This window comes from Cupressus sempervirens, chromosome 6 (assembly GCF_028749045.1).
Source record: "Cupressus sempervirens isolate cs-2001-9-10 chromosome 6, ASM2874904v1, whole genome shotgun sequence".
NCBI lineage: Eukaryota > Viridiplantae > Streptophyta > Pinopsida > Cupressales > Cupressaceae > Cupressus > Cupressus sempervirens.
The window spans coordinates 662428453-662447206 of record NC_143123.1 but is presented as its reverse complement, the minus strand read 5'-3'; the positions used below and the strand labels follow the sequence as shown (position 1 = coordinate 662447206).

At 35.2% G+C, this 18754-nt stretch overlaps 1 protein-coding gene across 1 annotated transcript in view; it reads right to left on the bottom strand.

The window, feature by feature from the left end:
* The window catches only part of LOC149553925 (putative catabolite repression protein creC), a 62299-nt gene that overhangs the window by 28046 nt on the left and 15499 nt on the right, over window positions 1-18754 (bottom strand). The window contains exons 2-6 of the mRNA XM_089789262.1: window positions 18235-18543; window positions 17956-18064; window positions 17724-17817; window positions 3520-3607; window positions 3308-3391 (exon numbers count right to left, since the gene is read on the bottom strand). Of these exons, the coding sequence (XP_089645388.1) occupies window positions 3308-3391; window positions 3520-3607; window positions 17724-17817; window positions 17956-18064; window positions 18235-18543 (684 nt within the window). The remainder of the gene's footprint in view (window positions 1-3307; window positions 3392-3519; window positions 3608-17723; window positions 17818-17955; window positions 18065-18234; window positions 18544-18754) is intronic.

Here is an 18754-nt window from a genome sequence, read left to right as displayed (position 1 = left end):
TATTGAAGGAGGATTATTGTGTTAAAAGACATTAGATTTCCACAGTCCATTATATTGTTCATTAGTATTTCTGGAATTAAATGTGAACAAAATAACTCACACAAAGTTAAAACCTGAAACATTGGCAAACAAAACTTTATACAGAATTCAAGTGAGAAGACACCACTAAACCTTTTAGTTGAATTTTCACAGATTATTGGCACATACAATGATGCACTAATTATATATGAAGACCAAAATAGCCCCATTTTGTACCAAAGCATTAGACAAGCAATCCACCTGTGGTTGTGAAAGGCCTTGAAAAATGACAACTTCAGAATAAGGAAATGTAAAGTTTAGAACACTGATTTTCGGCAAGCTCCTTCAAAATAATTGAATTTCATATTGCAGGTGCTAATTGGAATTCCAGAGATTGTTGTCAGATATAATGCTATACCACTTGGCCAGTGGATATGGGGCAACATATAGGCACCCCTCCCAAGTGTTAAATAGTGGAAGTCTTTTATACTTCCATTGAATAATGGTGCATATGTGTTGCCCCGTAGACAGCGCCCACCACTTGTTGGTAAGTTAACCAGAATAACCATTTTTAGTAGCAAAGAATTATCCACAAAATCCACCCAAGCTTCTAAAATTGAACCCCCTTGGAATGTTTAAAAGCAAACACTGGAATTTAAAACAACTAAATAGAGTCAGCCTGGAAGACAAGACTTTGTAGCCTCTGCCTATCAGACTGAATCGACCAGACTGAGTCGACCCACCATTCTACACGAAAAAGCAAGCTACTTTTCAATTAGGTTCAATCCCAGATGCAAGGAGGTTTAATCATATTCTAGCCATGCCACAGATATGGTAATCACCAGTGAACTCGGGGTACAAGGAGATGGAAACCACCCTTATACCTGTAGCCTCCAAGAAAAAGATAAGACTCCTCGTATCTACCCCAATAATGAAATGATTATAGATGGAATAAAGGTAAAGATTTTGTTCCACAAAAATGGTACGTTGAAGGCAATCAAAAGTAAAGCAGGAAAGATGTTCAAAGCAATATCTATCCAAAGGATGAAGACAATGACTATCAGATTTATCATGCTGATTATCTTCAATGAAAGGTCAAAACAAAAATATCCATTGTGTGCTGGACATATTTTATTTGAACGCAACAGTTTTCCATTAGGAATTTATGTAGAAACTATTAAGATAATATCTTATACTTTCTATAATAGTCAACTACTTGTCTGTAGTCTATCTTTCAGTCTAGATAGGAATGTTTCCTATCCCATCTCTTTTTTCTTCAGTCCAGATAGGAATGTTTCCTATCCTGTCTCTAGTTTTGTTTCTAATTCTGTCTTCAGTCTACGTTGTTTTTTTTAGAAACAACGTCCTTGTAATTCTTTATAAGGAACACATTTGTTCCTCTGTTAATCTATCAATGAATCATCCGAAAATCCGTTAATCTGCCAACTCTTCTTGAATCTTGTAACATGGTATCAGAGCTATTACTTAAATTTTTTCGAAAAAATTTATAATTTCTTCGCGAAATTATTTGTTTAAATTTTTTCAAAATTATTTCTGTTGAATTTCTCTAAAACCCGCTTAGGGTTTTCGGCCTAGAGAAATTCCCTAACTCGGGTCTACCTGTGTTTGTTCAGCACACTCTAGCCCCATTCGTCCATGCACATCGATCCTTGAAGAAAAATCTGCCATTTTTTATCAAGAAATCTGAACTTTTTTCAAGCTTTTTTCAGCTAGGGCCGTGTTTTTTTCGAAACCCTAATTTTTGGGGTCGAAAAAATATTTTGTTTGTAGATTCTTGGTGGGTTTTTCGAGAGCTCAACTGGGTTGTCATCTATTTGTTCTGGATGCCTCGATTTTCGAGCCAGCGGATCCAGAAAACGACAGCAGATTCCTTATGGGTTTTTCGAGCTCTCTTCTGGGTCATTCTTTGATTCTTCTGGGTCTTTCGTATTTTTGCCTCGAAGAACGTGCCTTCATAGATTTTCACAATTTTTCATTGAAAAACGTGCCATGGCATCTCTGACAAATATTTTGCTTGAACATAATTCCAAATTCAATGGTCGCAATTATGGAACCTGGAAGCAGTGCATCATCGCAATCTTTGAATATCGAAACACCGATCAACTTGTTCAGGGTGTTAGGCAATGTCCGACTTCTCCGGGTCCTAATCAAGGTGAAGCTGCATTTTTCGCCTTCTGAATCTATTTCTGTTTTTTATGGGTTTGTTGATTTTCTCCTCAAAAATCATTTCAAGTTGTCTGTAATACGCAAGGTTGCGTGAGATTCTGGGTTTTACTGTTTTTTCCACAAAAACGAAGTTGTGTAATTGCAACTTATTTTGAGTCATAGCACTCTTCTGGCAAAGCTTCTTGGTTTCAACATCCTGTAGATCCAGGGAGGGTCTCAATTATCCCAGAATGTTCCGACATCCGTACGTTGACCATTAAGGGAGGGTATTAAGATAATATCTTATACTTTCTATAATAGTCAACTACTTGTCTGCAGTCTGTCTTTCAGTCTACATAGGAATGTTTCCTATCCCGTCTCTTTTTTCTTCAGTCCAGATAGGAATGTTTCCTATCCTGTCTCTAGTTTTGTTTCTAATTCCGTCTTCAGTCTACGTTGTTTCTTTTAGAAACAACGTCCTTGTAATTCTTTATAAGGAACACATTTGTTCCTCTGTTAATCTATCAATGAATCATCCGAAAATTCGTTAATCTGCCAACTCTTCTTGAATCTTGTAACAGAAACGTACCAATATATATCTTTCTCAAAATGGCTCAAGCATTCAATAACTGCAAAAATATTAGAGTGTATGGAAGCAAAACCTACACAAATACCTCATGATCACAAAATCAGTTTTCTGATCATTTAACCGGATAAAATTGCATTAGATAACACATCAATGCTGTTACGAAAAAAGAAAAGTGTATGCTTTCAATAAAACTTTTTTGTTGTATAATTAAGCTTATTTTGAAACTCATTTTTCTAAATCTACTTTCATAGTTCAAACCATATACCTCAAGAAATTTCAATATGTTGTGTTACACAGAGACTCAGGCACACCAATGTTATGTTTGACTAGCAAGAAACACAAGTACATTGCAGAAAGGTTACCAATCCATCAGAAGTTTCATAAACTCTCATCTATTGATTCATGCAAATTTTCAAGTTGAAAAGTTAACATTTGATCCATTTTATTTTTGCTTTTCTTCAAGTTGTGCCAATGAAAGGTAAGTTCTTATTTTTCCCATGATAATGGAAGGATATTACTAAATAATATGAATACCTTACTGGACCGTGCATGAGCAACAGAGTACTGAGTTTGATCCTTGATTATTGGGAATGATGAATCGCCACTTCCATCTTTGTTCTAAAAATAAAAACACACCAAGACAAAGCACACCAATTTTCTCAGATCTTCGTCTAGAACTAATGTTTGAAGGTCTACCTAGTTTACTGAGAACAAATAAGATTTATAGGTTGACCAGAGAAGCTTACCTTATCATATACGTATAAGTTTCCATCTGCATGTGCTGCAACAAAAACACCATCTCCTTCAGGTAACCATGCAACAGCACTACATCGGCTGCAGAAGAACAAAATAATTACCAGATTTTAACATTTGATGATGACAAACTAAGAAGATTGAACCTAAAATACAACATGAAAGATATGTAAGTACATAATGCTGCAGTTGAGTAACTAGCTATAATGTGACAAATTGGCAAAGAGAAGATCATGCCAATAGTCTATATCTGTTTCATTACTAATCAAACAAAGCTTTTCATAGATCCTATGAATAAGAAAATATAATAATATACTACCAGTGTCTATTTGATGGTTCATAATTCCTATCCCATCAAATTCCAAGCATTTTCATATAAAAATTCTCATGATAAGATTTCTCTAGCATTCTTATGATGCTAGCAGCATCACCTCAATCATTGGTAATATGAAGTTTCCATATATTGTTCTTTTGAACCTAACCCATTTAACTCCAAGAAACAATGTGAAGTTTTTCAACCAATGTCTAGAAGAATGATTAGTGTTTACCTCTGTGTGTGTGTGGATCAATGAAAATTGAGCATTAAATGAAAAGAGTGTGGAAAGGCTTGGTTCAAAATTCTCTAGTTTAAAGGAAACTTTTTTAGGTGTTTCTCAATTTAGCAATTTGTACTAGTTGCCAAATTTCAGAAGGGATTTTCAAAGAATCTAGGGGAATATGAATCCCTTTTGGGCAGATACTCTCAAGACTAACAGGTCAATCCACTTGTAGAAGAAAAATTAATTCATATATTAACTTATGAAGAGCTACTTCAAATGGCAATCACAGAAAGTACTAGCCTCCTTTGATTATATCACATTCATAGCAAAACATAGAAAGAAAATTAAACAAATCTTTAACAAGATTCAACATCATAAGAGCAGCATGTCATTGCAAATAAAAACAATTACATAGTTGGTAAGGAATTGGAATTGCTCCCACATATGGTTGAAGTTAACAGCATTAAGATGGATACAACAAAGATCAAGGCCATGACAATATGATCCAGGTCTCACATACCTAGCAGAATAAATAGATTTCTAGAATCAGTTGTTATCATTAAATATGTGAATACAATAATGTGCTAATTGCCTATAGCACAACTAGTGAAGAAAGACAATTACAGTGGCTTCAGAAAACCTTTACAAATTTGTTTGACACTGTCATCAAATCCCTTTTGGGAAACCATTTGTTATGTGTCATGCCTGGGAGAGTGGTATCAATGTCATCCATTCAGAAGCAAGTAGACTGGGAACTTCTTGATGAAAATGAGTCAAGAAGTCAATATTTAAGTGTGGGAACTGACTGCAGAAACAGGTGTAAGTTTGTAGTGGATTTACCGTGTTGCACCATTTATTGGAAATTTACTCCAATAATTGCAAAACAATATTCAAGAAATAATGATTGAAAAGGAGAATCAGACCAATGGTTCAAATTCATTTGTACCAAACAGCAAAAAATGCAGGGACAATTCAATACATCCATATGTGGTATATAGCCCAGAACCCTACAACAGGGATTTTTATCATTTGGTAAAATAGATTCCAAACCCAATTTCATAGCATACTGCTACCGAGGTGTGTTCAAGGCCCCATCATGCTATTGGATAATTACCTCTAGCAATGGAAGCAACCATTACTGAAGTGCACTCAGTTCAGCTCTATTTCTCTCTTTCTAAGAGTGTAGCTATATCAATTTATAATTTTATTTACTTCTTCGAGTATGTTTAATCCTGATTTGTTGTAAATATGTCTACATAGAGCAGGCTAAATCGCCTTTGTAATGATCTAGTTTGGCATTTTAATTGGCTTCAAGAACCATGACAATTCATTTACTCAACAAGTGGCCAAATAGCTAATCACAACTTTGCATCTGTTTTATAAAATCATTTATTTATTTCTCATTGCATTTTCTCTACAAAGCGATTAGATTAACAAAAACATAAATATTTATAATTTACATAATTTCAGAAATCAATCTGAAAAAAATATTGATTTTGCATTCATCTCTCGGCATGCCAGAGCTTAATCTTTTCATTTTGTTTTCATTTTGAAGTTCAGTTTTACTCTGCTGTTTCTTACATGTCCTTCACTCCATTTCCATATGACTACTAAATATAGAAAATAATGGATTTAGATTATCCAAAACATAACATACATGCAGAAAATTCGACAGAACAATATAAAATGGTAATTTCTTTCAATATTTAACAAGCAGATTTAAAACAGCTTATTAACTTTACCAGACAACATAGAGGATGTCATCCAGTTGATGTTGTGTACAAAATGAAAAAACTATATCCCCATTTGAAAGGATTGCAAAGGCATGATGACTTAATGTTGCAAACTGTCACCCCAAGAAGATTTTAAGGCCTTGTTGTCCATAGAAACATATGCCAATGGACTTCCTACAAAAGGCACAGCAAGGCTCTGAAGATAAGTAGTTTTGTCAGTTAGGAACTAAGTCGCCAAATCGAGTACATGTACATGGGTACAATATGTCAATAAGATAGATTTTTGGAGGAAAGCTGGGTACATTTAAGGTGTGTCCATCCACCAAATATATATATTATAATATCTATTTATATTTTAATATATATTAGACTTCTATTTTACTATTTTTGTCTTTTGGTAAATAAAATCTGGTTTAGATCCAGGAAACATTAAAAAAACCCAAATAATCCAAGAATCCAAACAGAACACCCAACCACAAATGGCCACAAGCAGAAGACAGGGACGAAAGACATGGAGTGCACCAACACAAACCAGAAAGCCAACAAGCTGCCAGTAATACCAGAGGCACAGCCTAAGTTTCATGTGGGGGACACTCTTTGACATTCCTGATAGGGACATTAAGTATGTCTTCCTGCAATATCCTGATGAATGGATAAAGATACTCACTCCACCACTGCTTCTTCCCGATGCCATCCTTCATGTGCAATTGCACACCAATATAGACCATCAAATCACCAGCATTGTTGCCTGATCTTTTGTCAGTCCGGACCATGTTGCCAAATCAGGTACGTGAACGTGGGTACAATATGATAGTATGGTAAATTTTTGGAGGGAACATGTGTAAGTTTCTGCTGTCCATACAAAAAAAATTATATATATATATATATATATAGATACACACAATTTATTATGATTTATATCTAATATAATATTAGACTTCTATTTTATTAATTTAATTTTATGATACAAATGAATATTATAAATAAATAAAACTTTACAATATTTAAATATACTATTTAACAAATTATATTAATATTAAAATATATTATGTAATTAATATTATAGTGTATGGTATCCCTATCATATAAATATTATAGTATAATATTTAAAATACATTCCAAGAAATTTAAAATGATATAATTTGAAGTATATAACACAAAGGAAACATGTTAATGCTTGTCTGTGCCCTAACCTGACCAAGTTATCATTTTGACTATCACAAATGATTTACTCATGAATCAAAAGAACTGCACTTATAAAAATCAAAGCATTTTGAAAAAAAGAATTGTCAACCATCTTTGACGCAATTAGCACAAACCTGTGAGGCCCTGGCTGTTTGTAAATATAGAATATGTTGACCATGTTGTGAAGCAAGACTTTATAAACTCTGTGCTCACAGCCATCGCAGCATTAAAAAATATAGAAATTGTTTAATGGGTCAGCGAGATGCATCAGTTTGGACAGAAGACAAAAATTGGAATAAATATACACCAAGTCTTCAGCTCTTTTTGCATCCAACCAGTTATGCTTTGCTAACTGGATAAAGGAGTATATACCTCACTTCCGTTTAGGGGCAAAAAAACATGCAATCCCAGAAAGAAAACTAGCAAAACTAAAAAATATTAAATGCAAAATAAATTAAAGAATGTTTAGTACTAAATTCTTCAATACAAGTGGTAAACAAAAAACAAAAAATGGGTGAAAGGATCTTGATTATAAGAGGTTGGAGGTACATATAATCTTGACCATAGAGATACCACCACTAGTAGTATCCATTTTCAACACAAGGAGTGTGATTTCTTCCTCAGACAAACAAGCCAAATTCTCTCCTAACATTGTCTCCACTTTTGGATCTTTGAAGAGTCTACTAAATGTCCACTTGTACACATTAACTCCAGAATCTCTATATGGCGGTACTCTTCCTAAAATAGAAAGTACAACATTGTTGTACTACCTTAGAGATAGGCACATATAAAGAGATTCAATGGCACAGCCATCTTGTTCCAATGATGAAGAATGATTGCTTCCACCCTTTTGAAAAAGGTTTCTTCAGGATCATCCTCTTTTTTTGTATTGCCACTTTTATTTTCTCAAACATCGTGTCCAAGATATCATAGACATCCCCCAAGCATGGTGCATTTGTATTAGCGAACAAAGCATAGCCATGATAGGGTCGGTAAATTCCAATACATATTTCACACGAGCCCACCATTCAACATCCAAGATCAACAATTTGACCTTTCGAACCCTCTCTAAATTCAACTGCCTCCATACACCCGATTGGTTTCTAATAAACATTTCTCTCACACCTTCACAAGTCATCTCCTAACAATCATATGAGATATAAATTGGCTCTCAGCAACCTCGGATCATGTTAATAGTAAGTTAATAATAACACATTAAAAATATGTTATTAACACCTTAGAATTTATTTTCCTTATTAAAAATAAATAAATAAAATTTATCTTCAACAATTCCAATCTCAAGAAAAATCTGAAAATTATGGTTCAGCACAAACATCTGGATGTCCTCACCCTCATGATATATTTCTTTCACCAACTCTATTTGGGTGTCAATTGCTTGCATCACTAAGTTGAGGGAGTAAATAGTGCACGGTGTCCAAAAAATGTGCTCATATCTTGCCTCAACCAAAGCATCTGCAGCCCTATGATTTTTTGGATTGTCTATAACTACTTGGACCACATTCTCATGACCAACTATCTCCATGGACACAATGAGGATGCAAGAAATAAAATCTCTATCTTTAACTTCCCGTCCACAATCAGCCACCCTCAAAAACATTGCCCCTTTAGGGGGCGCCACAATAAATTTATCAATGGACAGTTTTAGAAATCTTTCCATCCACCTGAGACAATAGAAACACCTGATTCAACCCAACAATCTCTAATTAGTTTCAGTGAGGCCTCTAACGATTTCTTCTCTTTTTGCAATAAGGCAGTATGCACACTTTCAATTCCAAGACTTGGGAAACCAAGGGTGCCCTATTGATTGCTAGCACCATGTCCTGCCGCTATGGTGATCTTGCCAAGTTGAATCGAAGACCATTAATACAGATGTAACATGCAATTTTTTGTTCAGCAATATCTCTTGCTTCCATCTTAAATGCCTTGTCCAATAGACCACTCTTGCAGGCAGAAATTTCTGCTTCATCTTCCACTTTCATAGAGGGTGTAGGCAAGAAGAGATGTTTGTAGACCACTATTGTATCAGTTGGTAAATTCATTGTTTATTTCTTTCTGAAAGTATAAGCGCACTTTGTTTTCCTTCTGCAATCAATTTGTCAAAATCTTCTTGTTCTTTTATGAATCTCACTATTTGTCTAGAGTACAACCCCTGCTCATTTGATCCCTCACAGCTATTATATTGTGTATTACAAAATTACACATCCAAATAAATCCCCAACCTCCTTAAACTTATGAAATCCTTGTGGTATGTCTCCATAAAGGAGATCCTTTATCAATTTTGTATTTTGGGTTTCCTTCCACAACTACCAAGTTTTGAATATTGGCCATTCTTGCAATCCAAAAAAAACAATAAAGAATCAAACTTGAAAAAACTCAACAAAGGACTAAAGAATAGGGTTAATAAAATCTCCCTTATGGAAGTTATTTGGCACTCAAAGAACAATCTCCTTCAAAAAAAAACAGCTGCCCATTGAAATTCAAAATGGAGACAAAATGTTGAGACTTGAGAGCAGAATAACAAACAAAATTATACGTTTTTAGGTGCATTTGGTGCAAGCCTGCAGGAGGCGCATCCTGCAACTAAAGAATCACCAAATACATATATCGATTGAACTACGCAGATTAAGACTATCTAGAAAGCTAAACCACGCATAAAAGTGAGATTACAGGCTTGGAGACTTAAATGACCAAAACCTTTTTCCATTCTCCAATCTATGAAGATTGCTTCTATCACTGGCTTGTGCCCTGTTTGCAAGTGAATCTACACCAATTATAAACATGTCTTAAAGACTATAAACAGGAATGGATGGTTCATGTTTTGGTAAGTAATTTAATGAATTAAATGAATAATCAAACAATCATTTATAAAGTTACCAAGCATGATATTTCTATAAAGAAACAATCATAATTTATACAGATCTAATATTTACAAAGTTACAATATTGACCATTAAATAAGAAATAATAAGGGTATCATAAAGATATTATTCTAATACACTATCTTAATGGTCAATCTATCAACTACACCAAGTTGCCCCTTGAATTTACAAACATTTCCAGGATCAGAAACTTGGTGAGAATATTTGTTGTCTGGTCCACAGCTTAAACATACAGCAATTGACTAATCTGACTTTAACCAGCTACAGAACGAAATGATAATGAAGGTCAAAATGCTTGATTCTCTCGTGGAAGATTGGATTTTTGGCCAGTCTGAGCACCTCTTATTTGTCACAGTACAAGGGAGTAGGAACTGCATGAGACATCTGCATTTGGAAGCATCCTTTGAAGCCAAACTGCCTTACAAGTTACCTCAGTTTCTGTCGAGGAAAATGTCACCACTTGTTGCTTCTTGCTAGTCCCAAATTGAAAACCATACCCAAGTGTTGATTTTCTATAATAAATGGAACCTTTCCTATTTGAGTCTGTAAGACCAATTTTGTTATACAGGAGACCAAAGTCAAAAGTGCAGTTCACATAACGGAACACAAATTTCGCTACTACCCAATAATCAGTCTCAGGGGTTGTCATAAGTGTGAAATGTAGCTCATTGCAAAACTAAGATCAAGCCTAGTAGCAATAAGGTAGATGAGACTATCCTCCAATTGCCTGAATGTTGATTCATTCACCATAGGTGAATATGACTTGTTTGTCAGCTTCACCACTTTCTCCATAGGTGTCAGTGTAGGTTTGCAATCTTGCATCAGAACTTGTCAAGCAGACTGCAAAAATATTGAGACTGAGATAAGAAGATACTAACATCAGTCTACCAAACTTCAACATCTCAACAATAGTGCAGAAGTCCCGAGTGTATCATGTCAAAGGATTGACACAACCTCTATTTGATGTTATTGATAAAAGTATCAAACTACCAGTGATAACCAGAGCATCAACATAGACAACAAAAAGAAGAATATCACTACCATGTTTTTTACATACAAATTAGAATCAAATGGAATCCTTTAAAAACCATTATCAGCAAAGGTACTTGTCAATTTTGATGTACCAATCCTGAGGAGTCTATTTAGGCCATAAAGTACTTTCACGAGTCTATAAACTTGATGTTCTTTTCTAGAAACCTTAAAAACAAGAGGTTATGCCATGTCCACTTCTTCTTGGAACTCGCCATTGAGGAAGGCACTCCTAACATTCATCTGATGGACTTTCCAACGAAACTAAGTTGCTAAGGCAAGGACAAGCCATATAGTACTCATTTTGGTTGTAGGAGCATAAGTATCCTCATAGTCAATGCCTTCTTTCTGTGAGAACTCCATAGCAACAAAACTAACTTTGTACTTCTGAAGGATTTTATACACCTATTTGCAACTAAAGGACTTCTTACTTCGAGAAAGATCAGAAAGAACCCAACTGTTATTCTTTAGAATGATGTTCAACTTCCATAGCCATTCCCAGTCAAGAATCCCTTTAACCTTGGTATGTTTGAGGCCATAAGTGCAAAGTTTATTGTGTTTTGCCACTTGCTCTTGCTTCTTGAAGATCTACCCTTGATGAGCTCATCGAGATGAAAATCATTAATCATTTTAGCCCACCATTCAGACTGAAGAGTACAAGAGCCAACATTGGATGCAGGAGGAATCATCGGAACAAGAACTAGAACAGGTTCAATCAAAGCATCATCATGCAGAGTAAATTCAAGTAGTGCATCAAATTCAGAGTTTGTATCATCCCTCCCATTAAGTGAACCAAATGGAAGATGTATAGCCAAATTAATAGCCTTCAAAAGTTGATTATTAGAATTTTACATAGACTAGGAACATTGAAAAGTTCACCATTTTTCATCAAAGACAATATCACGACCAAAGATAAGACAATCAACGTCTACATCAATCAATTGGTAAGCATTGTGGTTGTGACTATGAACATAAGTTTGGCACTTAGAATACAACATCTGGAATCCAACATATGCTAACAAGCGAAAAAAATCAGATGTTTGACCCTAGGTTTGCGGGCAACCCAAGCTTCCTCGGGAGTCTTCCCCTTAACAGCTTGTGTGGGATACTGATTAAAAAGATAGACTACAATGAATACTGCATTTGCCCAAGATTTCTTAGGAACACTTCATTGTTCCATCATTGACTTAGCCATTTTAGTTATAGTGCAATTTTGATGTTCAACAACATTGTTCTACTAACTGTTGCGTGTGTGAAAATGTGTATGCTAAGCTAATCACCTACACTTCTATAAACCATTATTTTTAAGACTAAGGTGAATCTAAATAAACTATTGAATAAGCCCCAGAAGTCGGTTTATGGCTTCCTAACCACAGCGCATAAGGTCTATGCTAGATTGCTCTTGGATTTGAGCAAGGGGGCCTTACAAGGTGCACTATAGAACAGAAGATTTATGAGAAGGATTGCAATGGAGTCTGCAAACTCTCAAGAGTGTTCCTTGAATACAATGCAAACTAGGCTAAAATGAGATTGATTAAACTAAAGATTTTAGCTAGATGCATGCCAATAAAGAAGCTAATTAAGATAATGAAGCTAAGAATTTGAATGCTAAATGCTCAAGAAATAAACTGACAGAATAATGGTATGCAAAAGTAGGATCCTTTGAACCAAGGCGGAGGCCTCATTTTATAGATTTCAAAAAATCAGATAAACGGTTTAGATGCAAAGTTGGGTAACAGTGGAGATGTTTCCTTATTTGATCTGTGCGCTTTCAGTTTTAAAAACTTCTAAATGTATGTGCACTTTCCTTCTAGTTGTACTTCTTTTAAGTTTGATTTTAGAAATTGATTTATGCCTACACATAAGTGGGGCCTTTTATTTAACTAAAAGGTGGGTTTTCTTTTAATTAAATGAGATAGGAGATATTAAAGACTTAGGTAGTCAAACTTAGGATAGCATTTGATTTGAAGATTACTTCATGATTTAACTATGCAAAGTTGATTTTTATGCATAACCAAGTCTAGCGCAAGATTTAATTAAATTAATTCAAAATAGAGGCACATAGTTTGCTAAACCAAAATTAGGTGATTACATTTACCCCTCTTTGAGTCATTGTACAAGCAGCATATTGAGTCAAAGAATGTGTTGATGTCAAACCACTGTTTTGAAGCGATGAATTGTTCTTAGATAAGAAACTGACTCCAAACCTGATCAAATGAAGAGCAACTAAACAGAGAAATTAACCTGAATGTACAACTTGATGTAAAGCAATGAAATTGAACATTAGCACAGATTTGGTTGATTAGGACATAAAGTACTTTCACAAGTCTATACACCTGATGTTCTTTTCTAGAAACCTTAAAAACAAGAGGTTGTGCCATGTAGACTTCTTCTTGGAACTCACCATTGAGGAAGGCACTCTTAACATTCATCTGATGGACTTCCCAACAAAACTAAGTTGCTAAGGCAAGGACAAGACATATAGTACTCATTTTGGTTGTAGGAGCATAAGTATCCTCATAGTCAATGCCTTCTTTCTATGAAAACCCCCTAGCAACAAGACTAGCTTTGTGCTTCCCAAGGGTTTTATACACCTATTTGCACCTAAAGGGCTTCTTACTTGGAGAATGATCAAAAATAACCCAACAGTTATTCTTTAGAATGATGTTTAACTTCCATAGCCATTCCCACTCAAAAATCCCTTTAACCTCGCTATGTTTGAGGCCATAAGTGCAAGTTGATTGTATTTTGCTACTTTCTCTTGCTTCTAGAAGATCTAGCCTTGATGAGCTCGTCGGGATGAAAATCACTAATCGTTTTAGCCCACCATTCAGACTGAAGAGTACAAAAGCCAACATCGGATGCAAGAGGAATAACTAGAACAAGTTCAATACAAGCATCATCATATGGAGTAAATTCAATTGTGCATCATCAAATTTAGAGTTTGAATCGTCTCTCCCATCAAGTGAACCAAATGGAAGATAGACAACAACCAAATCAATAGCCTTCAAAAGTTAATTATTAGAACTCTGCACATATGAGAAAAGTTGAAAAGGTGATCGTTTTTCATCAAAGACAATATCAAAACTAAAGATAAGACAATTGATGTCTACATCAATCAATCAGTAAGCGTTGTGGTTGTGACTCGCTATGAACATAAGTTTGGCACTTGGAATACAACTTGGGGTGTTGGGCATTTGGAATCCAAACATATGCTAACAAGCTATAGAAAAACAAATGACTAACCCTAGGTTTGTGACCAATAGATTGACCTGAATGTACAACTTGATGTAAAGCAATGAAATTGAACTTTAGGACAGATTTGGTAGATTAGACACTATCAGACAAATTTGGTGTGATGAGCCTAATATCCCCTATTTAGATTACCTACCCTGAGCAATTTGATATGAAGGGATGAAATCACTCGTATAGAAGATCAAAGAATCTCAACTTGTTGTAGTTTGATGAAGTTGAGCAGCCCCTAGTGATGAAGCCTTAATTGCTTTGTAGTTTCGAGAACTAATGATAGAATAATTTTGACCAAATTTGACCAAGTTGATTGGAGTTAGCCGAGGTCGACCAAAGATTTTGAATATCAAATTATGTCAATTTGAAAGATCTTTAAAAAATTTGGGTCATTTTACATCAAACTATGTAATTTAGGAGGCGGTCAACTATGTTTGATATAAAAGGTCGGTTGGCTAATTTGACTAGTTAAATGAAGTCAAATTTCAATTTTGATCCTAAAAATGGATCCAAGATATTGAAATTAGCCAAGGGTGTGAATTTTACACCAATCGGAAAAAGTTGAAAATTAGGTCAAAAAGCTATATGAGGGGCCCAAGGATTCATTTTCAAATCATTTGTACACTTAGCTTTTCAAAGTTCAGCACCTTTACAGAGTGATACCATGTTGATTTCTGTCAGATCTCATCATTTCGAGCGTACGAGGAGGCACCATCGGCCTCGAGAGTACGACGCACCTATTAAGCACCCAAATCCAACTCTTGTTTTGTCAAATTCAATGCATTATTCAACGTTTTAGATCTATTTTTGTCATTTATCATGAGATAATTGCTTGGATCATAAATAGTGGTACATTGTATTGCGCAATAGAAGATTTGAATATGTTTTATCACCTACAATCACTTGTTTGTATCGCATGAAAGCTACCCTTGTATCACGCCAAAATTTTGTACCACATCACTTAGAAACTTGTATTGTACGATATTTTCTAATCAGTTCTTGTATTGCACATATGTTTTTGCAAATTTTATGCCTCTATTTTCATATTGGTCTCTACTTTTTCAAGCATCTCATCAACCCCTTCACCCTTGTGGCTCCTAACTAGGGGTGAAGCGATCTCTCTACCCTATCTCGAGTCATACCAGATTTGTGAGAACTCGTAGAGATCACACTCGACAATGCCACCCTACTTCCAGCAAGCCTCAAAGGTAGCATTCTAGATCGCCTTCTCGCCCTATAGCGCACCCTTCCATCCTAGACTACCTCTTGTCTATGAGAACTATCTAGTTCTTTCTTTCTTTGTCATGTTCTTTTGCTTTCATGCTCTTTCCGTGGACATTGTTTGGTGCTCCCCTTGCTGGCATTTGCCCTTTGTACTGTTTCCAGTCCCTTAGACCCTTGTTGGTCTCTTGTTGGACATTAATAAATCTATCTTATCTTATCTATCTTATCACCCAGCTCCTTTCATTTCACCAACACACAAAATACAACTTCATGTAACTCGAAAGGAGATACAAATTATTTACCTCAAACATATTGCATGTGGCTTAGAAAGGAGACAAATTATCACTGATATCTTCAAAACTCTTTGTCTTCAAATTAGCCTCAAACATACCATATTTGGCTTAAGGAGTTGTATATGTCGCACCAATATGAAACAAATATTATCTCATTAGTCCACATACAGCTTCAACCTCCTTCACATGTCATTTCTTTATACATATATCCATCTATATAGGATGCAAAACTTCCATCTCCCAAAAATGATGCAAGCAACCTCACATGATAACTTTAGCTTACATTCAAAACAGCATCATACATCATGATCCAGCACACCATCAAAAAACACTCAGCCATAAAAAACCATTCATCAGCCATTTATTAAAACCAGCAGACCAAAAAGGAAACTCACATTTTCCTGAAAATGAAATAAGTTTTACCACCCAGAATTCACACATCGGCCACTAATTGTTTGCACAACATAAGCCAGAAAAATAGCTGGGGAAAAATAAAAAATGCCAGTCATTAGTAAATACACACAGTAAGCTCTCAAAATCCCAAATCCTTTTTAAAAAGTGCCAAGCTATGAACGCCCATCTGACCCTAAATAGGAAGGAGCAATAAATACATAAAAAAACTGAAGCCATTTAATGTGCCACTCCTCTTCTATATGCACACTCCATTACTTTATCCAGGTGTTACTTTCATTGTCTTCACCTTGATTGCCTTGACTGCTCATGCACAAGTGGCATTATGGAGGCACATCGATTTTATATTTAATTCTCAAATGGTATGCATACTCCAGAAATAATTAATGCCCAAGCATATATGCGATGCATATTTAAAACCAGACAGCAATAACTAAAACCAAGTCAACCCTTAGAATAAATAAATGCTGGCATGGAATATTAATCTGACATATGGAAAAACAAGCAGCTAAAGTATATACACAACCAACCTAAGCAGACACCTAAGTAGCTCAACCAGACAACCAACCACCTCAAGCAGATAACTAGGAATTTATACAAACCTTGATCATCAAAATTTGACATCAATGACAACATACTCAACAGTTATCACTCCCAGCTCCTATCAATCTTTTCAATAGATGTGTTTTTCCTGTGGAATATTCCCTTCAATACCATCCTTGAGTACTACCACCCAGCAGCTGAATTTTCTGGATTTAACCATTTGTGAGCATTCTATCAAATTTTCTTTAACATCTTCTAGTGATGATGTGTTATATTGAAGAGAGGTATAAAAATCTGAGAAAAATATCAAATTTTCTTGCTTCCAGAAAGGAGGAAGAATTTTATGTTTCTAACCGTCCATTAATTGTGTATGGCCAAAAATCTTAACCACAGTCTGTAAAGGGAAAATTCAAGAATATGGCTACCAATGCACAGCAATTGAATGAGTGGGTGGCACAAAATATATCAGTGGCAGCATACAGCTTCTAATGACTAGCTTTCAGCTTGTTATGAGAGCACAAAATATACATGGCAATGTGTGATGTATTAGAATTAATGTGCAGTGTGTTGTCATAGTACAAAATATATCACAGATCCCTGATAAGTAGCATTTCTGGAGAATAGCACACTCCCTAGTTCATTGAGAATGAAAATGAAAAAAATAGCATTATAATTTATGATGATAAACCAAATTTGTAATCAATGTGAACACACTCAATGACTCCCACAATATTTATTACAGTTACATTGATAATGTACACCTGCGAACTCGAAACTTTGGAAATAGTAGCCATGACAATAAAATGATGCACGAGGAGTTGAGTTTTCATGGATCTCTTGATTGAGCACTTTGAATTCTAGGGTTATCCAACACAAGCAAAACTTAAATTTAAAATACTAAATATTCGTGTACACAAGAAAGAATTGTATTCTCAACTAGTGTATGCAAACCCACTAAAGCATATCAAAATAAATAAATAAACATAAATCATACAATTAATATATCAATAAGCATTCTGAATATGGAATTGGTGGACAAAAACTTTATTTGTAAATACTACTAAAAGATATCATGAGCAAGGATGAAAAACACACGTGTTGTTCAAACACCCGTCTTTATTGTAATGTTGAGTCCCTACAAGCTTCTTTCCAGGATCTTGCAACTGCTGCCGTAATGACACTGAGTACACTGTGTTGCCAAACCACATTTGAAAATGCAATCAAATGCCAAAATTTTGACTCACACATAAGGGAAAAATAAAACTATTTAAAAACTAAAATCATAGAACAGGTTGGGTTGCAATATTGTTAAGAGTCTAATTACTACCATCTCCAGAGTTCAGACCGATAATAAGGTCATGGCCATCCTTGGCATCAGGATCAAACGCATGACAAATTGGATTTGAACTGCTAAAATGGATTGCTTTAACTGGATCCTGAAAAAATGATAACCATCACCGGGATTCAGATATACTACCCAGCAGACATTCTTACAATATTCTACATAGATCTTTTAAGGCAATCAAAACAATTTGACAGAGCTTGCATAGATCTCAAGGTGTTTCATATATGCAAAACACAAAGTAAATGCTTTAATTTTATCTACCTTGTCATGTGAATTGAAATCGCTAATAAACAGTGTGTCCCCCACATTAAAAATTAGATATGTGCCTTCCCCGTCATAATTTGAAGTTGTTGGCCCATTGGTTGTAGATGAGATACCATGCATGGAAGAACTTGTCTTGCTTCCTGCAACAGTTTTACTTGTTCCATTTCCCCCTCCAAAGCTTAGTGTCCGGCTTCCATTGCCACCCCCTAAAAGCTTCTGAGCTAACCTCACGCCAGTGATGCTGCTTGAGCTGATTGAAGGTAAGGGCTGTGAAACTGGCTTTTCCTTCAGATGAGCAAGGGTTGCCTGCGAACAAAAACCTATTCAGAAAATTTCATTGAATGATGTTTTCCACAACTACTACCCCAAAAGATACAGTAAGAATAACAGTCAAACTAGGGACAGTAAACAGAACAGAAAAAAATAATTGGGCAAGCATTGCTAGTGGTAGGAAGAGCAATTAAGAATGTTGCTCCAGTTTAGGTGCACATTAATTCTCCCTAGTACAAAATGAAAC